Below are 23,348 nucleotides of genomic sequence, written 5' to 3' on the forward strand. Positions count from 1 at the left end.
GAATGACCACCATAGTGCAGTGTTTACAGTTTAATCTATGTATCCAGCTACTCTGTACACATGCTAGAAATGGTGCAGTATTTGCACTCTGGGATCTGGCAGAAGTATGTACTTGATGCAAACGGTATATTTTTTACAGGCAGTTGTTTGGCTTTGTTAAGCAATTCATATAAACAGTGTAGTGTCTGGTCTCATTAAACACATGGCAGAAGTAGTGCAAAGATTAGGTCTAGCTGTGAGTCTGTTTGTACTATGTGGATGATGCAAATAGATGGAGGTTTTTGGTGTGAGCTGTGTGTTTCATTGCACTGAGTACATGATGGAATTAGAATAGTGTTTACAATTTGTTTGTATGTCTGGCTGTATTAACCACAATATAATCAATCTGTGTCATCTGCTTACAGTTAGCATGCTGTACAAACTATGCAGCATTTATAGTATGCCTGCACTAACACTAAACAATAGATTCTATTGGTACTGCATTTCCAGCCAAAGACTATAACCCCACATTTTATGGGGGATAGATAAAGCACTTTCCTTACATAATACTTGTTCCCCCATGTACGAAAAAAGTGACTAGAATAGATTTCCATGCATAGTCAAATGGATATTTTTGAATCCCCAATATACATAAAATAGCACAAGTGTAGATATTCAATGTATACGTTTATGCGTATTTATGGTAAACAAACTTATGGTATTTAAAGTACAGTGTTTATAGTTTAGTGGCCAGATCCATATAGGGGTTTACAGTTTTAAACATGCTTTTAACACTGAAATGGTCGGAGTACCAAGCAGATGTAATTCTACTTAGTCTTGCGTAATTGTGTGTGACGATAGTATACAATTGTATGGCAATTACTGTCATGCAAAGGGTGGGAAAGGACGACTACAAGAATTTGTGAACTTTGGGAAAGCCCACAAGCATGTTGCACTGTTCGCATTCTCAGACTGTCCTTCAACCATTCCCCAATCCAAAAATGGTCAGAGAAATAGCTAGAGGAAATTCCTTTCTTGGCTGAATAGGGGATTGAACCCTCCCATGCTTCATGAATGTGAAGGGTAAGGATTTCTTCACAGGGAAAGTATTTTTCAACAGAGAACAAATTGAAAAAAAATGTGCCTTTTACATAAGTGCTGGCTTCCTGCAATGTTCACTTGTTCTTATGGTCTAATTGAGCATTGTGAAAATACTAAAACCTAAAAATGTTACTTGACTTTCCCACAAAAAAGTGGGAAAATTATGACTGACTCACTCCCCTACAGCCAAGAGTAGGAGTATGTGTGTGAGTGTCGATGAATGACTTTTTTTTATAAATCTGGTCCTTTGAGCTTAACTTCATTATATGAACATTGTCGTGCTTCTAATATTTCTTTGGGCCAGCCAACTCTAACAACATAGTGCATTACATTACTGCCTTTTTGGGACATGTAAAAGAAGTTTCCAAAACCAAATAACCAAATTATATGTATTTTTAAAATGTTATTTTATACACAGAAAATTCATATCAAATGCTAATATTCACATGCAAACATTAAAACATATCATACTCCACAGTCTATAATTCATTAATACTATTAGCTCGTTAAATGCCCTATTTAATATACATAGTTAGTTTCTGAAACCAAATGCCATTAGATTGTATCACATTCTTCCTTGTCATTTTTATTGACACGTTGAAAGAAGCCACATATATGTTCTTCACACATAAAATTTGCTGGGCACAAACAGGATTTTTTTTTTTACACAGCCTTCTGACAACAGCCAACACGTTTTGGATATACAACAATTCTTCAGGGCTAATGTTGGGTACAACAGACATTTATTTTGACAGATTAATTTCCAATGTAACATATTGCCTTGTATTTCCTTGCTTTTGGCATAAAAATGCCAAGTCTTTCATTTTTTGGGAGCATCATGGAGATATTTATAAAAAATATGGGAATGAACAAATGAAATTTGGATTTGTAATGAGGGGTCCCATATGATGAAAAATCTTTGTTATTTATTAAAAAAAAAAACAAAAGGAAAAGTCTGGCTTTTATACGTGCATGTGGTAACAGAAACCAACTATTTATGTCAAACAGAACATTTTATTTACTACCAGCATTAATGAATTATGGACTGTGGATTAGGATATGTGTTTAAAATCCATATATATGCAATGGAGCACACAGATAGTTGTTGTTGATATTGATTTTTGTGTATAAAACAATATTTTCTCTCTGTATATAATTTGGTTCGGGGGATTTCTGTTTACATCTCCCCAATAGATTTTAATGACATGTTTGATTAAAATATGAGTCAGTTGGATTGCTGTCTTCCATGGGTGCAAGAGTGCAGAACCATTCTATGATCAGAACAACCGAAGTTTCATTCTTTACGACTTAATGCACTTTTTGGATGTCTGGCTGCACTAAGCAGGGGCGTAGCTTAGTCACTATGATTGAGGGAGCTGAACTTCCGATTTTTCAACAATCACTTTGGGGGATCTTGTTGAAACACATTGGGCTGAGGGGCATTGCAAAGAGAGAGGAGAGTGAATTGCTAGGGGTACTTAAAATTCGATATTTTTCAAACTTATCAACATTTTTTAAGGCCTTAAAAACATAGGAGAGAGAGTTTGTGTGTTTTTGTCACTGTGGGCATATACAAAATCCAGGTGAAATCCGATAGACACTCCACATTACCTGACTGAAAGCACTTGTACCCAACTACTTACTACAGAACACATGTGTGTCAGCAAGGCTGTACTTGCCGTAGGATTCAGCAGCCTAGTGTTAAAATATGTTCAAAATGCTAGAAAGGGGATGAAACAAATTCATTAATTCACAATACATTATTAAAAAAAGAGATTGTGCACATGCTTATGAACACAAATACACAAAACAAGATGAACACATACATTTTCCTTTACCATTTTCACCCCCAATGTCCTTGCTTTTGCGAGACACCAGAGTAAAATAAATATTTTAGTTTTTAATGTTTTAGAACTTAACAAAAATTAAATAGATCAGAGGATGGTGCAAATATGTTGACATTTACTTCCTTAGTAGAACAAATAATCTTGATATTAGAAATAGGGTGTTGTTTTTTGGAGTGACTTTTTTTTAACTTGTATTCTCTTTTTACGTAATGTAAAATAAAGGTTAAAACCCAGCTTGAAGAAAAAGGGGTCCTTCTGAAAAAGGGTTTGAGTTGTCCTTTCAGTTCCAGTCCAGATGTATTCTGGGAAACACATTCTATCTGCAACCATTAAAATCTTTGCTTTTGGCTTTCAAAATCTAGGACTAGGTTCTTCTTCCATCATATTTCTCTATCCTGCCATTCCTTTGGAACTTAAGGCATTTTGCTTGCCAAGAGGTCACTAAATTGTGAGGTAGTTATTTGTCCCAGAGAGATTGTAATCAGTTCAAGGTTCATTGGTTGCATATAAATTATATTACCCATTTTATTATTTACAGTTGAATACATAAATATTTGTCATATTTGATTGTAAAATGTAATAACAAAGTTCAGTTACTGAGCACCGGTCTTTGTTTTTTGTTTTCCCAGGGCCAATGGTTTTAAGAGCACAAGCCCACAACTTATGTAATATACTTATGTATCTAATTCAATCTTCCAGTATTTTCCAAATTGCACTGGCTTCAGTGAGAATATATTGTGAGCCAATCCCAGTACCATCAATCCAGTCTCAAGCAAGTCTAGACTAGTTATATGAGCATTCTGGCATTTCCAAGTTGACTGCAAGCTAGGAGACCTCTTGGAGGGTAGATGAGCTAGTACAATCCAGCTGTGACAGCCCTATTTGGACAATTATACCTCAGCCTGCACAGTTTACACCAATTTGTTTCTAAAATGTTCTTTGGGGGAGAAATGTCCACATTTGATCACTTCTCACACGCGGCCTCTAGGGCAGGGTGTGCATGGGGCTCTGGATGACTTGCTATGCTCCTTACATGGTACACTACATGGATGATAGAATTGTTTTAGCCAGGGCTTGTTTTGGTTCCTAGCCTGGCTCCAAGCCAATGATTACAAAATGTCTATATCAGAGGTCCCCCCCTCCATTTGAGGTGAGGGAAAACGCTACCAGACACTCCCCAGAGATGAAAAACAAAATGGTAATAAAGTTCATTTATTAACATTTTATTTTTCATCACCCATCCCGAAAACTGACTGTCAGGACGAGGTGGGGAGGGGGAGGGGGATAACTGAGTGCCAGCAGCAGGGAGGTGTGGTGGGCTGCTTGTACACTTGTTTAAAGTGTGCATGTCACTTTGGCCAGCTGTCTTGCGACGGCCAGTCAGACGTTTGCACTTTAATCCTCTCAACCCAGCTGTCCTAGACAGCTGGGTTGAGAGCTAGCACAGGCCTCCCGCTACCTTGGGAGCACCGAGAGAGGCCACACCCTCCAGTACTGGTGCTTCTCTCATGCTGTTTAAAAGGATGAGAGCAGCACCAGTATTATTTAAGGGAGTTGGATAGGGCCTGAGATGGAGGCTGCAGCGAAAAAGGAAACCGGCGTGAGGAGGACGTGTCAGTCAGAAACTTGAAAGCAATGTACGTTATTTTTGATTTTGTTTATTTTATGTCTCCCCCTCCCCTTTTCATGTAGCGAGCATGCCTGCACCCAGCCCCACCTATTTGCGTCCGCCACCATTCTCGGTAGTTGCAAACTGACCCTGGTCTACATGGGAGAGCTCAGCCTTCTGTGCAACATTTTTCTAAGGTCCTGCAAAGCCTCGTTTTGAGTTTAGCCAACTAAACCTAAAAATACTGATAAGCCAAGTTCCAAACTTGTGAAAAGTAAGTGTGTTGTACATCTGTTCTAATTGAAGTTCTAAATTTTGCTCTGGGCATGGAGGCTGCGTTACTTTGTAACAGAACCAAGGGTTGTTAGGGACAATATTTTCTGATAGCAGATATTCTGTATATTTACACATTAAGTAAGTCGCCCAGCAGGGTGGCACAGTGTGGTAAACACTTACTACTCACAGTTGCGTGTGACCTTTAGGCCACAATTCCGCATCCTAGTAAGGATAATAGATCCATTTAGCTTTCCAATGTCTATTACACCTGTTCTTTACTGCTTAATTCGAAGACGATAATGTGCTGAAATGCACTATATAAAAAGCTATTTCTTGTGACCATTTCCATGCTTTGTTCGGCACAAGTCTAATACATAGTTAAGTCCCAGTCCCTCACTAGGGAGCTCTAGTCAATTTCTTGTAGTGATCTATGATTACCGAGAATTAAACAATTCATGTTTTGTTCCATGTTTTAAGCTCTTTCTTACTTCAGAGGGACTTGATTCAGGCATCCATTGGCCATATCCTTCAGCAATTTCATAAGACACACAAAACGGAGAAACTGCCTCTGAAGAGAGACAAAACTATGCCCAATGCCCATATCTTGAATAAACGAACATATGCCTTCTTTTCTTTTCTGTCCTTCTATGAGAGGTGTGGTGGGTTTGGGAAATCCTACTTAGCTGTGTCCCTGACACAAACTATTTTAAGAGATTAAATCACTGCTTCAAGTACGCACCTATACTTCTTTAGGAACTAACTTGACCTGTTTTAATAAAGGCTATACATAGTGGGCAGTGTCATCCTAACATCTGCTATTTTTCGCTTTACAAACATACAGACTAAAAAATTGAGCTTATTCTGGATCCAAACATGTCCCCATAATGCAAATAAGACATTTCCTTTTTGCCTTCAGATGCGATCCTCATCTGCTTGATTAGCTTCTTCTACCAAATACACCGCCCTGCAGAGAATTGATAGCTGAGTAGTGGGAAATTGAAAAACATTACAACCTCCTTCCGCACACTCATAATGCAGTGGTCTTCAAACCTTTTCATGATGGAATATGAAATAATTTTATCTGCACTCCCTGCCCATCAAAAAAAAAAAAAAAAACTCACAGTTATTATATCAAAAGTTACATGTTTCAAACAACCTGAAATATTAGAATGGGGTTTCAGGCATTTACCTCCTATTGTTGTAAATATTAACTTATCTTCCAGGGTGCGTTTCAATGTATCACAATAAAATGTATGCAATGTAAAACGTTGTAAACAAGACAATTGAAATCATGTGGGGACCTTCAGGACCTCTAAAAAATACATATTGTGTTCCATTTGTCTCTTGCAATAAATATGGTGAGTATAATTACTAATATACTGCAAGAGAGGGAATTAAAACGCACAAGAGGAATGTGAGGTTGAGGGATATATGATGGTCGGTGAAATTTTAACAAAAAAAAATGCCATTGACATATTTAGCATGTAAATCAATAACAATGGCTGTCAGTTTTCTCTTTAGAAATGTACAATTTGCCAAATGTACCAAGGGACTTTTTTAGAGCCCTTCCCCCCACAGGAAGAGGTCCCCTCACTGTTTGAGGCCTACTGCCATAATAGATGGAGTGACCTCAGGACATTTTAAGCCCAGTTACGGATTCTCCACTCTAAAAGTTACACCTGTTGTGGTAATATGCACCAAGTGGGCACTTCATTTGTGGTGCTTATTTCTTGTTTAGCTAAGCCTACAATCAGGAAATCTTTAAAATACAAAGTACAAAAATCAAGGATGTTAAACTTCCCTTCAACTATATAATGTAAAGATAACTACAGAATGTTACTTAAAGACAATAATATTCTAATATGAAAAGTATAGTGATCTATTCTATATCTAATACATCTCTGTAATTTTTCAGACTTTGTGTGACCGGTAAGTGATCTAGAAGTGCACAGAGCTCAAGATCTCAGTGAGAAACCAGAAAACCATGAGCCACAGCGAGCTTCCAATAACCCTCAAGGCCCTGATTTTGGCAGATTGCCTTGAACGATGATAATCCAGTTTAAAGTTTCTTTTCGTTCATAGCCACTCAGATTTCTCTACGAACAATTAGAGGAGGACGAGCCACTGAGGGCTCGAGTGAGGCTTAAGCCAGATGCCTGGCTCTGGATCAGCTTGTGGTCCTCTTGGACCTGGAGCTCAAAAGAAGCTAAGCCTTCAGATGGCTTCTGCGTGCCCTGCCGTCCACGCTTTTACCTCTTTGTGCTAACCAGCCCTCCCAACCCTCTTCGTAAGCCGTTTTGCATCAGATGATCTGCCCTCGCCCATCCCCGAGAGGAAATGTAAAATGCAGCAACTTTTGACGATGCGGGCACTGCCGTGAAAGTACAATTGTTGAATGTTGCAGTGAGAGTCCAGGAAACGCGAGGAGTCTCGTCTTCCTGATTCAGTTGGAAACTGTGTGATACTAGGCAATTGTTTTATTTTACTGTATCGCCTTTTCCTTCATCAGTTCATCGGATAAGTACCTTTAACTAAATCATTTCGAGATATGTGCTATACAAAATCCTCTCTTCGACATGAGCCACATTTAGGAGGCAGCTGGCACCTGACCTGCCACTTGTTTCGCTACTGGCATTGTTGTAATGGCGAGGCAGGTGGTGGAGTGAATACATTTAAATTAATCTTAAGAAATTACCACTTTCAAACAAATAACTCACAGTTAACCAATACAAACTGATGTACTAAATTGAAACTGTTTCACTTTACAAGGATGACTTATTTGAAATGTGAAACTTCTTGGTTTTGTGTTTACATGATGTTTGCTGAATTATTTACTTGTTAAATATTTTGTTCGCTCCGCTCGTGCTAGGAATCTTAGAGCCCAGAGTTGTCCCTTGATCGGCTCTGGTTCGACCACTTCTACGAACTCATGCCAAAATCCTGCTATTTGTTTTTGGTTTTTGGGTCTCGTGGTGGGAGACCTTCCGAGAGCCCAACAAAAGCGCTTTGGTATTTTGCCGCAATCCACCCAACAGCCACCAGGTGGCACTAAATCATCTAGGTTAACTTCAGAACGGTGACGTACAGGTCGTCGAAATGAATGGCAACCCAGTTAGCCACATACTTCAATATACATTTGTTTTTAGTATAGAATGCAGATTAATTACCTCCGTCGCCCATGTTCTGTCTGCTTAGTGTTTATGATTCACTGTTCAATGGCACACAGAACCTGCCTGCACTACCCTGTTACGCCTCTAGGGGATGTGTTTTACAGTAGTTTGTATGGCGTTTATTTAAATGTTTGTCAGGGTATTTCTATGGTTTGATCGGATAGAAGTCGAAAATAGTTCCCTTCATGCAGACTCTTAGGAGGATTTCTTCCCTTGCTCTCTCGGCATCCTTTGCTATGCTTGATATGTCACCGGGCATTCCCAGCACCCGCTTCTACGGATGAACAGCAGAGCGGTGTCCAGCCTCATCCAGGCTCACGCCGTGGGGTACCATCTTCTAAAAACATGCTTAGCTGCACCTGACAACTTGCTAAGTCACAGGGATACTGGAAGCAAACAGGGCCTCTAATGCGTGTGCTCTTCTCCCAGAGACATCAATTCTCACTCATTGGGAGTGAGACTCGCGCACTGAAGGGACCCGCGGAGAGTGAGACGCAGTCTAGTCTCTCCGCGGGTGGTTTCGGGACGGGGGAAGTGGCGCGCAAGGCGCCCGATAGGGTAGAAGGTAAGTGGGGGCGGGGATTAGGATAGGTTAAAAGGGGGGTGGAGGGTGGGGTCGCGCCGACTTAGGTGAGGGAAGGAGGTTAATTTTAGTGACCACCCACCCACCCAGCTTAGGAAGACAGGGGGAGGAAGGGTTGTAGTTAGGCAGGTTAGTCAGGGCAGGTAGGGGGGTTAATAGTCATTTAGGACAGGTGAGTTGAGAAGAGAGTAGCAGGAGATGGGGGAGGGTGGAGAGCCAGGTGCGGGCTTGTCCACCCTTCCAGGGGGAAAACAAGGAGGTGAAGCATCAGAGTGGGGAGGGGTAGGCTACAGGCAAGGAAGGCATGGGCGGAATAGGGGAGCATATACAGCAGGAAAATTGAAGGGAGACATTTGAGGAGAAAATGAAGGCAAGGGAGTTGTAAAAGTTAAAGTCTGCTTTAAAAGATATACAGTTAAATGTTTTGAAGTATTGTTGTGTTTTAAATCCTGTTCTAATAAAATGACCTTTTACACCAACAAGAGTGTCACGTATGTATGTCCCGATTGGAGGTTGGGTTGATCTCTCGCTCGAAGCAGCCTAAATGTCACTCCTGCCGGGAAGGACTAGAGCCTGACCTCTAAATGCACATATGTTCAAAGTTCTGCTTTTGCAGAGCGTCTCCTAGGCGCTGCAGGACCTTCAGGAAGCAGCACCATCCCTCGGGAGCGCTCTTGCACACGCCTTCATTTGATGAGAGGAGCCGATTTATCCTTAGCGTTTGTCAGATATTTGTCCATCTTGTTGAGGTTTTCTGATTATCTGAATAATTTGACATTCGTTTTGATTGCTTTATCGATTAACTGCCAAGTAAAGGATAAATGCCAATTTCCTACGCTGTCAGTCCCTATGTTGTCGTTGATGTCAAAGCTCCTGTGATATCACTTCCTGTGATCATACATATTTGTTAACTAGTTCTAACTCCTAAGAATTTTCAAAACTTTAAAGTTTTGCTCCACTCTAACAGCTCGTGTGTATGACTCTCTTTCCGTCCCTGTGGGCCCTCCTCTCTCCACCCGCTCCTGGGAGACGCTCTCTGCCTGCTCCTTTCTGAGTTTTTTCAGTTCCCTTGCCCGCTCCAGTATGCCCTGCCCTGTCTGCACCTTAATGTGCTCCTTTGCCTGGCCTCGAAGCATCGCTTTGTTAATATTCAATGTATGAAGCACCCGACAACTCTGGCAAACGGGACCCTACCCTCGGGTTCTGCAGAGCAATTTCCCTAAACAGTTACAAAAAATGCATCTAACACAGCAACCGTAGAACCATTTTGTTATCATAATTCCTAAAATGCCTAAGACCTTATGGACCAGTAAAACTACCCACTTCAATTACGCTGAATTATTAATGCTGTCTGCTTTCCATCCACAAAGTCATTATCCTGGATGACGTGCTCTCCTTTGCAGCAGGAACATGCGACCGCTGCATTGTCTCTGTTCTGCCCTTCTCAACGAAAGCACCAAAGAACCCGCTGCAAAATGTCCGCAAAATTATTTAATAACCAGAGATAGTTGCCCCTCCACTGACCCCAGGATAGTGGCAGGTGTCTAATCCCTTCTAAGGAGTGTGCATCACTGAATGCTTCTGTTTGAATGCTTCAAAGATAGCCTTCATTCCCCTTTTTCGGCTGGAGCCCATGCCCTTCTGTAAGGGGTGGCCGGCCGAGGAGAAAGGGGTTATCGGGGAGTCCACTGAGGCTGTGCGCTTCATCTTCAGGAAAGATCTGGCGTGGGAGCTGGCTTTTGCTCGCGAGGTTGTGGCCACCAGACACTTCTGGTACTGGACCTGGAGGAAAGAAAGAATGGAAGAGAAGTTAAGAGGTTTATTGGTTTATACCACTCGTACAACCGCGTTCAATATTCTTGTTCGTGCCTGGGAAACCACAGTGCCCAAGTGCGTCATCTCTGGTTGTAGCAGAATAGCTTGGCCAACTAAATGAATGACAGGCTAATTTTCTGTCTAGCTGCTGAAGGCGGGTTTCATGGCACAAAGTATCTGTCAGATGAATGGTGTCATGGCGCCCAGTAGTGACCAAAATAATGTTTTCTCCAGAGCTTTTTATGGAGGGAAAGGGCAATAGACAGTTGGGGACCTACAAGAAAAATCGAGTAGCTGTTAGCTATTGGGTCTCTAGATGGCAGAGGTATGCACCGTGAACAAGTAGGGGCCACAATCCTAGTCAGGGTAAGTCACAACACAACCTAAATTATCCTGGGCCCACACTCTGGTAGCCTGGCACAGAGCAGGCAGGTTTAACTTAGAGGGCAATCTGTAAAGTATTTGTGCAATAACTCATACAGTAACACAGTGAAAACACCACAAAAAGTACTCCACATCAGTTTAGACAAATAGATAATATTTATCTAAATAAAATAAGAATAAAATGCCAAAAATCCACTATGCACAAGCCAATATATCACTTCTTAAAGGTTTAGATGAGCGCATCCTTAAGAATCAGTGGTTGTAACCTTTTATTACACAGTACCTGGGATGGATAAAAAAAAATGACACAGGAGGAGATGCGTTGGAAAGTAAAGTGATGCGTTTGTTTGTCTGGTGCAGCGAAGGTGATGCATCGTTTCTTTCCATGTGGCAAGGTCAGGTGTTGGTTTCTGGGAGTGCAGCCTTAGTTCCTCACTGAGATGTGGGGATAGTTTGACGCCCAGGGATGATGTGTGGAAAATCCAAAACACGTTGTGAAGAGGCAACAGGTGCTGCTTCGATCTGGCAGATGATGCAGCGATTTTTCACCTTTGAGACAGGTGCAGCGTCTATTCTACAGGTGTTGCATTGAATTTTGCAGGCATTCCATCGATTTTCCAAAGTGCTGGATTTTCTCTCTTTGGTAAAGACTTTGATGGCCCTGAGACTTCAGAACAGGAGGCAAACTAAGTCCAATCCCTTGGGCAGCACTTGTGGGGGAAGGCAGAGTTCTTCCAGCAGAGTCAGAGGCCAGCAGGCAGCAGGGCAACAAGCAGGGTAGCAATCCTTCCAGCAAAGCAGTCGAGATGAGTCCTTTGGGCAGCACGGCATCCCCTCTGACAGAGTCCCGTTGTAGGTCCAGAAGTGTCTGATTTTAGGTGGTCATCAGACCCAGGATATATACCCAAATGTACCTTTGAAGTGGAGGAAAACTTCAAATAGTGGTTTTGAAGTGCACTAGTTCCCTTTTCAACCCAGTCCTATCTTCCAGGAGATCTGTGGGAGGTTATCAGTCCTTTGAGTGAGGTCAGGCCACTAGTCTTTGAAGTATTAGTGACAGCCCCTCCACCCATCCTACCAAGGAAGACCCATCAGAATGCAGATGAATGCGCTTGCAGTTGGATGCCCTGTGTTCATGGCTGTCTGCGTGGAATGCACAGAGGGAGCTGTCAAACAGGCATGGACTGCAGATAGGCTGTGGGGCACAGAGAGCAGTAAGGGCAAAGAAATGCCTGTGTTCTAAAAGTGGTATTTCTAAAATAAATGTAATTTCCAACTTCACCAATAAGTAGGATTTCTCACTACCATTCCAACCATACCAAACATGACAATGCCACTCCTTTCAGATCAGAAATTACCACTTAATAAATAAAGGAATTTCCAATGCTGGCCTATGAGAGGAGCAAGCTTCACAGTAGTGAAAAACAAAATTGGAAGTTTTTCCCTACCAGGAAATGTCAAACTCACAAGTACATGTCCTGCCTTTTACTTACCCAGTACCCTGCCATTTGGCCTATGCAGGGCCTACTGTAGGAGTGACTTGTATGTAATAAAAAGGGGGTTTAAGGCTTTGCAAGTAGTTTCAAATGCCCAGACAAAGTGGCAGTGAAACGGCACACACAGACCTTGCAATGGCAAGCCTGAGGCATGGGTAAGGGGGTACTTATGTGGGTGGCAGAATCAATGCTGCAGGCCCACTAGGAGTACTTAATTTACAGGCCCTGGGCACACGTAATGCACTTTACTAGGGACTTACAAGTAAATTAAATATGCCAACTGGGTATGAGCCAATATTACCATGTTTTAGGGAGAAAGCAGATGCACTTTAGCACTGGTTAGCAGTGGTAAAGTGCTCAGAGTCCTAAAGCCAACACAAATGAGGTCAGAAAAGGAGGAGGAGGAAGGCAAAAAGTTTGGGATGACCCCTCAGAGTAGGCCCTTAGTCAACAGTAGCCATCCCATATCTGTGTCTTCAGGTGGTGCCTGAAGGTTAGACTTCACATATTGTCTGCCTTTCACAAGGACTGCATGCCATAGTCAAGGAAGGCCATGGATCAAATGCAACAAACTGTGATCTTGAGAGCAGTGGAGGCAGGGTCAGTGAGTTTGAGGGCAGGGTTAGGGGCAAGGCTTAAAAAGGCAAAGTATATGGTAACTAGTTTGCTGTTTATTCACTAACAGACAACTACATAAAAACTAGCTGATAATTTAATATATTATAGTTCATATTATATAATTTGTAAAGCATAGACTGTTGAATGTTAAATACCTCTTCAAAACATGAGAAGTTTTCCCTTTTTAATCACTGATCACCAAAAGAGGAAACTGTGGCATTTAGGGTCCTCAGAGGTTTCCTATAGAGAACATTTGCTATGACAAACTAAGGATGGTCACTGTGGGGACCACTAGTTTATTTTATTTGTCCCCTTTCTGCAACATTCCTTACCCCCACCCACCCCAAATATTACAGACCAGTAGCTGCCACGTGGTTCTACGTAACGTATGACACCTTCTCACAGCCTGGCTTCCTAGTCAATAGGGTTTTTGAATGCTGATATTTTTTAGACTATACTTGCAATGTTAAAAGTAAAACTACAAGTCCCAGATAGCAAAGTCATATGAGCTTAAACATCAAGGCTGACTGAAGTGTTATACATGACGTGGCCACTTGGAAGAAGTGACCCATTCTTTAAATTCTAGCCTAGGAAGTATGCTACCAAGCCAATGCTCATCTCGTCTCATCTTCATTAAATAGGAGCTACCATTAACAGATATATGCTGCAACATACATTAAACCAAATTATTAGATCAGCACAGGTCTTTCTGGGTGGGAATGAAGTGGCTGACGAACATCATGGGCAGTGGAGAAAAACAATTACGTTAAAAAAAAAATGTATTCTGCTTCACCAGTCATTTGATATTTTTTCTGCCAGGAAGAAGCTTGAAATGACTGCATCCATTAAGGACATTAAAGACATACAGCGGCTCCCAAACAGCCTTTACATTTACTAATTAGCTAGTCAACCCATTTCACACATTTACCTTTCTTTTAGGAATCAGGCACCCAGGGTAGAAGCCCTCTATCTTCTTCATCTGTCCATCCCTGCTCTTCACCCAGGCTCGCCAACTCAGGGTTGGCATCACTCTTTCAGGAATTATCTTTTTTGTTTTCTTATAGATAAGTATAACTATTTTTCCTAAATGAAAAAGTTTCCCAAACATTTCCGCCCACTTCAACCTCAGAGGAGACTTGGAGCAGTGGCACTGCCAGCCGAATCTGCCATGGGTGATGCTCAGGCTTAACTCAGTGCAGAGCTGTACAACAATCGAAGAGATTTTATTATTTACTGTGATTTAGCCTTCATAAAGCAGTGTTAAGGTCTCTAAATTAGAAAAGTGTGCAGTGACCATTTGGTATCTAACTGTTTGCAGAGTTTGGTGGGTATATTGAACAGGATTATGAAGTCCTCAGACAACAAAAGTGTTGAGAGAACATAACATGGCTGTGCAATTATACACTATGGAAGTGACATTAAAATGTAATCAATTACATATATAATGTGTGTTCTAATATATTCATTTTAATGTGGTTAATTGAAAATCATATTATTCAAGGTGTACTCTCAAGTAAAAACATAGAAAAGCCATATGCATGTTTCTGTAATGACATTTATTGACTAGAAATAATACATGTGCACATTCATATTCAATGTATTGGGGATTATGACATTACATTTGAATGTTATACAATCACAGTTATTCATCATTTATAGAACTGGTGAGTAGAAATGCACATATAACCATGTATTCAAATGTGCGTTGTATTCTGTGTTAAGTTGACTCAAGTAAAGGTCTGAAATGTGTTACTATGCATGGAGTTTTGCTCATGTTGCATTTTCTTTATTTGCAGGTGCATCTGCACAAGTCTAAAGTTAATGAAAGGCCTGTCTTAAGTTTGAAATAAAGGGGTATGGAAGGGTATGTTGGCAAGGATGACAGCACTAACTAAGGATGAAAGAGAACAACTCCCCTCCAAGCTCCTGCATACAGGAGGTAACCAAGGTTGCCTGAAGTTTGGTTTGTGGGATGGAAGTCTGATGGGAGTTGCAAACTCCAAACTGTGCATGGAAGATAGACAACTACTGGCTCTGATGTCGGGAACCCTTGAATGTTCTGCAAGATCTAAAGTGGTGCTCGTTTAGTTAGGTGAGGCAGACCTTTTGTACCCTTTGACTAGAGCTGATTTCTGGAGACTAAGGGGGGTTACAGATCTCTCTATTTTATCTTGGCTAAAGTGGCGAAATGCTATGCACATCTCTCTTGCAGAGCTTCTACGGATGACTCTGTTATGCTGACACTTTTGATTAATTTCCTATTTCCTGCATTTCTTGAGAAATATTTAGGTTTCCCCTTAGCTTAATTAGAATAATTAGACCTATTTAGTATTCTGATGATTAGACAGGAAGATCACAAATTGGACTCTGAATACCAAATGTTTTTTCTCATCTTTTATATTGCAACATCTGAAATATTGGTATGCCTTATTTGTGTAAGATTTATTCTGATTAGATGCTTTAATTCACCATTGGTGATTCTGTACTTATATAGTATGTTTCTAACACTCATTTACATAAGTCTGGTTTAAATTGGTAACAAATCTTTGAATTTGAACTTCTGCTTCCAAGATTTAATGTGTGACCAAATGAGTTACACTGATCAGAAGGTGTTGGTTTGTTTCTCCTTACCTCTCAGAACTCATAAAAAGATACATTGGTATCAGAGAAACTAGGCAATGGGCCAGATGTGTTCTCAATGTCAAGAAGTCTTATAGATTCATGTTGGAATTCAATGAAGTTGATAATGTGAGCTGCCTCATGAATGGGCTCAAGAACAAATGTGGCGAATCCCTGTAGATCCATTTCTGCAATTAGTTTCAAGAGTCACCCTTCCTAATATATGAGGCTCCCTAGAAGCTGGAAGATACCATTAAAAACTAGAGGAAAGGCTGCTGTAGACGTGAGAGCATAGCAGTTGACCAATGGAATGAAAAATGTGGGGGCCAGATTTTGCACTTCAGCTAAATGCACTTGCAGGTGTCCTCTCTGACACAAAAAGTGACTAGTCTCTTACCCAACCACCCAGAAGTGCTTTTGAGGGGGATCAGGTGCTATACAAAGACCACAATACAATACTTAACTAGACTTTAAGTGCTCCATGTAGGTGAGAATAATAAATAAGAGCAATGCTACCGGACAACTCATACTGTGTATCTGTTTTTCAATAGGCTGTGTAATTCGGCAATAGGAGGTCAATGAGGATGCTGGCATCACAGAGTAAGGGCTCAGAAAAGGAAGGAAGGTAAAGAGAGTGTGATGATGTCATGGATGTAGCTGATATTGTTGGCGACTGATCAGGAGGTGAGTAACGCCCCTGAAAGAAGGAGCATCAGATGATGGTGTCCACATGAGCTGTAAATCTCATGCACATGGCGTGCAGAAGGTTCTAGGACAGGCACTGTAAGTGATGGAGATTCTCTGTCAACTTCAGCCATAATATTTCAACAAGGGAGACCCAAGGGTCTCTAGAGAGCTGGGGTAATAATTACACACTGGTCCCTAGTAACAATATTTAAATGCAAAGAACCAATGGCTAATGAAATGTATTCAAAGGACTTTATGAATAACAATTTCAAGACACATAGCAGTGAAGTGAATATTGGTGTAAAATCAACATGATCTGTGCTCTCTTTAGAGGTAATACAATCAAGTGATAAATCATGATCTACAAGTGCATCAACAAACACAAGAACAGCAAAGCCCTTTACAGCAAATTCTCAACAATCATATATGGTCAGTGTTTTTCAAGTTAACAATGTTTCAATCGCCATAAAAATTGTGTTCCCCTTTGAGGACCCCTTTGGGAACTCATTGTCTTGAAAGGACTCTATGCTGCCAGTCAGCGCTACCAGCAAATCTTCATTTTTGGGCTGATTCAAGCCCTGTGAAGGAATCTGGCACTCAACCTTGATACCCAGACCTCACGCACGCTTCCCACTATGGGCTAATTTTCTCCAATATTCACTGAGCCACTATGTAACGTGAAATCATTTTTCTAAAGCTCTTTTGAATAAATGTTATTTACCACTTGGTTCTTTGCATCTAAAGTACAGTTACTAGGGACCAGTGTGTTTTTGCTACTGTCAACCTCAGCAATTGTAATTAAAAGAAACTCTTTACCACTTTTTATAGATTATCAGTTATCATCCATAAACAAAATACATACTAAACTACATCAACCTTTCAAAGTAAACCATCCTTTTCTGTAAGTTATCTGTAATGTGACCTAGCACTAGTCACATACACAGTACAAATATTAACATCTGCAAGGTGAAGTCAGGTAAGGGCAGGTGAGAGACATTTTCAAACAATTTAGGTGAAGTCAATATCAGAAAAAGAGAACTTGATGTTTTTCTGGCAAAATCATTAGTAAGAAGCATTACAAATTAGATTTTAAAGAGGCTAGAGATATGATTTCAATTGTAGAAGTTAAAAGTAAAATGTATTTTAAGGTGAGTGAAATTAATATTTTCATTTTACCCCTGGAGTATTTTGTAAGGATCCCTGTTTCTTTAGTAGCTAATATTTAATGTACGATTATGGGCCCTCTTTATATCAGGCAGCTACAATAATGCAGCTTCCTTTGTGCCCCTGTACTGTTAATCCAACAAAGCTTTCCACCTATCAAGCTATTTGTTGGGGTTTTGGAGCACATGGGGCCAAATGTAGGAGCAATTCTGTAATCCAGTTGATCCCTTATGAGATGAGAAGTAAACAATGCAGATAACATATCAATATGTGATGAAAAGTAAGAACTTTCCCTCAGGAATCAGAAAGGGATAAAAGTCAAATACTAGTGATCTGACCGGCTCAGCATATCATTGCCACTGGTTTAGGGATAAACGTCAGCCCATGCACTAGTTGGCAGATTTAGAAATAGCATTTGCCTGTGTATTTTCTGCTTGGAAGTATTGTTCTGTTACAGATCTAAATGGCCTAATACTGCTTACTAGGGGTTCTGGTTGTAATTAGCTCATTCTCATTCATAATTCACACTCACCCGGCATAGGATCAACTCACCATGCAAGCCGCCTGCACAGCTTCAGAGATGTTCCCTGCATCAGGTTCACACCAGAAGACCGCACACTGGAATTGCTGGTTCCCCACGTCCACAATCAATGCAAATGTTCGGGGGTCCTTTCCAACACCAATAAAGGTCACATAGCGAACTTGACAGTCCCAGATTAGATCTTCATCGTCACCCCCCTAAATAAAATAGCATAAAATGACTATTCGAAAAAAATCCACATAGATAACTGCATAACAGACCCCTTTCCCAATTTTTTCACACAGAAAGTCCAGGTGACTATAAATGCTGGAGCACCTCTGACCTGCAGATTCCGGTCTCCAGCTGAAATTAAACCTTAGGACACCCAGAAATTAAAGTCATTTCAACATTTTAAACCACAATTTAAAAGTTCTAGAGCTTGGAACAAAGTGTTAAACAATGGAGAGATCCAGGTTAATGTACAAATACTGGTGCATTTACTTGCTGTTGTTTTTGGCCTGGTTGAACAATGCCTTTCCTCTACAGAGGCTAGGTTAAAATGCAGTCAAGGTCAATCAGCCCTCATCCTTTCTTAAGTAAATGATTTAGAAATTGTTTCCTGTTTAATAGTCTGATATTAATCGGCTGTGCATGTGAATGGTCGGGCCACTGCTAATGGCAATTGAGATAATAGACTGGCAAGTGGACGGCGTGGCTCTAACAGAGTCATGGCCAGTCGGCAGTCAGGTACTTAGAGGCTAAGCTAAGGATCACCATCTAATATTATAACTAATCATAGGATTTCTTCAATATGGTGGTACTTTCCAAGGCCCAATTCTTAGCCGATTAGGTCTGTAGGACAACAACAAGCAGTTGATTCTTAATGTAGAGGCGCAGCATTTCCTAGATTCAATCTGAACGGGATCACTGAACGCTGCCATGGACAGATAACAAACCCTGGTGCACCAGCAGCACAACAGCAGCAGTGCATCGAAGGCTGCTGTCTCTGGCTGTGACAGGGACAAAGATGGCATGGTCTTTTGTGAAAAGACTGAATTAAATATAAGTTCTTTTAACCATGTGCTAGGTGACATGCAAATAAAAAACTTGAAGCGTTGGACGTATTTTTCCCTTGTATGTGGCTGTCCCCGAACATATACGCAATTAGACAACCAAGATGCCTTAGTGGTACTGCACCTAATAGAAAGGAATATACTCCACAGTAGGGGACACTAAAGAGAAGATAGATGCAACAGCCAATTTCAGCAATCACAGTGACAATAAGACATCCTGGGGCAGTTCCCTCCAAGACACAGACTGGCCCTCATAATCTCCTCCTCCCAACCACATACAGACTCAGGACCCCACCAACGACAAGAAACCAGGAAAACGGAGCAACAAAAATTGGTATACCCAATGGTAGCTACTGTAAGGTGGCTACTCTCATTGTTTGATGTGTGCCACTGTGGTTCCATGGATTTATTGACAGTAGCAGAAAGCACATTGCCATTCATGTGCCCGATGGTTGTTGAGCATAAAAAAGTTATGAAGCCCCTACATATAGTGAGTGTCTATATCCACTTCCAGAAACTTAAAAGTGTATGCCTGAATCTGATTTTGTATGTAATATTCTTGTTTGGGCATAGGCTTCCCCATTTTGGATCCCTCTAGATTCCCTTGTGCTTAGTTGGGCTGTTTTGTCCTGGCTCTTTCAGGATAATGGTGTTGCAGTATGTGTCCGACTGCCCCATTCCTGAGTAGCAGCTGTGTTCTAGTCAGGGGAGGGCTATGGTAATTCAGAGTAGGGAAGTGTCTGTTAGTGGCCATGTTGTGAGGCATACTTGCAAAGAACCCACTATCTTCAGGAGCTCTACTTGGATAATGTAGATGCTCATGTATGGTTGTATGAGCAACACAGTAGACATCTAAACAGTGCATTGTGTCTATAGGTGTGCCCTCTTTTACAACTTTTGTTCCCGATTTGCTGGCTAGGGTGACAACAACTATGTCTTCACAGGTATAATGTGGCATCAAAAGTGGTCAAAATATAGTGTAATAGTTTTGTGTGGTGTTTGATGACTGCAACAAGTCATGAAGCTCGGAAGCATTTTGAGTGTGCTGTGAAGCAGAGGTTGGTATCACAAACTGAGGCCCTGATTTACACTTTTTGGTGCAAAACTGCACTAACGCAGTTTTGCGCCAAAAAGTTTAGCACCGGCTTGCACCATTTCTGTGCACCAGCAGGGCACCATATTTATGGAATGGTGCAAGCCGGTGCAAAGGGTAGGCTAGCATAAAAAAAACATAATGTTAGTCAGGTGGGGCTGGCGGTATGGAAGAAGGGGGTTTTGCACACAAAAATCACGTTAGGCATGTTAGAGTAAAAAAAAATGACTCTAACCTGGAGTCATTTTCTGACTCAAAACCATCCATACCACATGACTCCGAGTCATGCCCACTAGCCCAATGGCCAGCACAGGGGACCAGGGTCCCCTGGGCATGGCCATTGCACCCAGTGCCATGTAGGGGGGGCATTTCAGGGCCCCTTGTGGCACTTAAAAAAAAAACGACTTACCTGTACGTACCTATACTTACCTGGGATGAGATCCCCCATCCTCCGCTGTCCCTCTGGTGTGGGTGGAGGTGTCCCTGGGGCCTGCGGAGGGCACCTGTGGGCTTATTCCATGGTGTTCCACCATGGAAGTAGGCCAACAGGTCCCCTAACGCCTGCCCTGACCCAGGCGTTAAAAATTGGTGCAAAGTAAGTTATGCACCATTTTTTGACCCCTCCTCCCTCCTGTGCGTGATTTTAGCATGGGGGATAAATATGTCACTAAGGCCATAGAGTCATTGTTTGCACGGGAACGCCTACTTTGCATCTCATTGACGCAAAGAAGGTTTCCACGTCCCAAAAATTACTTTAACTCCATAAATTTGGCGCAAGACGAGTCTAGTGCCAAAGTATAAATATGGAGTTCGTTTTGCACCGAATTTGCGTAAAAAAAAAAATGCAACTTCGGCATAAAACAAGTGTAAATATGCCCCTGAGTGTCAAAGGTAGTTTAACCTTTACAGTTGAACTACATAAAAGGGTACCTGTGAAGCTTTGTAAAGGCTATACGTGCACTGTCTCTATTATTTCACTTCAATCCTCTGCTATATTTGGCGATTTAGTGTTTGCACAGTCAGCCCCATGACTATTTCAAAGATTCCCAAAATACATAGGTATGTCCCAGTATGTCAGTCATAAAACAAGCATATTGAGTTATCATTCTTACTCTATTCAATTTTAAAAAAAAATCTTTTGACAAGACTTGAACTGATTTCCAAAAGAAGTTTAAATCTTGTGCTAGTGTGATATTATCTAAAAGAGGGCCTTATGCAGATGAAATTTCATAGAGGCAGTTCCAGGATAGATTGAACACAGTGACATACTTTCTTATAGACAAAGGGGCTGATTTAGAGTTTGGCGGATGGGAAACTCTGTTGCAACAGCAAGGGAGTTCCCTCTCTGAAAAACTGAAGGTCCTCTCCCCTCATTTACAAATGTGTGGTCCTCAAGTATGTCAGCAATACAGATTGCTTCCTCTCAATTGCTTACATCTCCTTTGACGGCCCAACAGAGTAAGGCCATTCGACTGCCCACCCAATTTAGAGTACATGGTCTAATGTCCAGTTTTTACTTTCCCTTACCACCATAAAAAACGTGGCAATAGGGACAGTGAAAACGTTTAAATGATCCCCACAGCATGGAAGAAAACTCCCATGGTGTGGGAGTGATTAGTTTTTGTTTTTTCAGAACAAAACCCCACTTTTTTCTATTTTGTTTTTTAATAAACAAAAATGTGTTAAATGTTTCACAGACAATACAGACTGTCTATCAAACCTTTAATACATTGTCAGGAACTGCAGTGATGGTGGTTACTGTCAATGTTTAGAGTTGTCTCCAGGTTGGCAGGCAGAGGACACTTGGTATGGTGGTAGTAAAGGGCTCCGCCGTACCGATTGCTTTACGTCCTCCTGCCAAACTATAAATCAGACGCAGAATTTTTCCAAAAATATCAAGTCAGCTCCTTGGGGAAAAAATTCTAGGAGCAAATAAATGTTTTGATTGACTGTGACAAATCCTGTTTTCCTCCCTCTCATAAGACCTCCCAAATGTTTGATTAGTTACACAAACACTTTATTGCGCTCACTGATTGACAATTATTTTAAACCACATTGTAATTCTATGACTTCATCTACATCTGTTTTTGTGTGTGTGCACCCACAAGTTTTGCTTTTTACAGATGAGATTGCAGAGCATTCACACCCTTAACGAAATCTCTTTTTTGCTGACACATAACTAACAATTTTTCTTCTTCAGATGGGTTTGAGTACATTTTACAATTTTGCAAAACTCATGTCGAGCCATTTTTTTATTTCCAGGAGTGAAGTGATGTGTTTTGTCATTTTCTTATAAAATCTCTTCTCTGACATCAGCAATGTGTTCATAGGCAGCATTTTTGTATTGTATGTGTTGCCTAGTCAACGGTTCACTTGAAAGAGAGCATGGGCATGGTAGAACACTGCTAGCTGATCCAGTGGATCACTTTTAACCAAATTTATCAGAAAGCAGCAGACAAGGAGAAGATGAGTTTTTGGAATAACTCCTATAAACTGGAAAAGCTGAACTGTAGTATCTAGTATACTCCTACAGGGTTCATCAGAGGTCAACTGGTTGCTATTTCCAAGGTAACCTCATGACATGAGTTACATTGTTTGCGCACATTGGATATATGGATGTTGCCTATCAAGTATATAGAGCCTTCCTCAAACAACTCAACACATTGGTTAATTTTGATCTACTGTTTGCCCTTATATACTGGGTGGGCGAGGGTGCCTGTGAATCAGGGTAACTTGTTTAGGGATCCTTGACTGTAACAGGCCCCATGTTATTACTGCTCAGGGGCTGCATAGGCATGCAACGCTTAGGTTGAGGCCTGATTAGGCCACTTGGTAGGGGAAGGACAAGGAAGCAGGTCACTTCTCAACCTCCCTAATATCAGGCCCCTGCCTGCCAACACTCAAAGGAGAATTCACAATGGGTTCAACAGCGGCCCCTCTTTGATGCTTGGAGAACTCATAATCCACACCACCACCTATAGTCCCATTATTTAGCTCCTCAAGACCTACATGCCCGCCTGGTCCAATTCCTCTGTTCTCCTGAACTGATGCCACAACTTGTACACACAGACTATCTCGGTCATGTTTTCAGACCATGCCGCCCACACATGAGACGTTGAATGGGGCGCACGGCACCCTCCATTCCCTGCATGGCGGCTGTCCAAGGATGTGCTGGATGTCCAGGTCTTTGGTAACACACAACTAACCCACATTTCCCACTACTTTGAAACCAACCAAGATACAGCCACCTCCCGAGCAGTCACATGGGACTCCTTCAAGACAGTCACATGGGGATTTTGCATTCAGCATATCAC

The 23,348-nt window shown here is 41.3% G+C and overlaps 1 protein-coding gene across 1 annotated transcript in view; it reads right to left on the minus strand.

Annotated features, from left to right (window-relative positions):
* Positions 1-458: 458 nt before the first annotated feature.
* The window catches only part of APBB3 (amyloid beta precursor protein binding family B member 3), a 172,497-nt gene continuing 149,607 nt past the window's right edge, over positions 459-23,348 (minus strand). The window contains exons 12-13 of the mRNA XM_069199384.1: positions 17,901-18,086; positions 459-10,347 (exon numbers count right to left, since the gene is read on the minus strand). Coding sequence (XP_069055485.1) covers positions 10,120-10,347; positions 17,901-18,086 — 414 coding nt within the window. The 3' untranslated portion in view covers positions 459-10,119. The remainder of the gene's footprint in view (positions 10,348-17,900; positions 18,087-23,348) is intronic.

The sequence above is a fragment of the Pleurodeles waltl genome, chromosome 7 (genome assembly GCF_031143425.1).
Source record: "Pleurodeles waltl isolate 20211129_DDA chromosome 7, aPleWal1.hap1.20221129, whole genome shotgun sequence".
NCBI lineage: Eukaryota > Metazoa > Chordata > Amphibia > Caudata > Salamandridae > Pleurodeles > Pleurodeles waltl.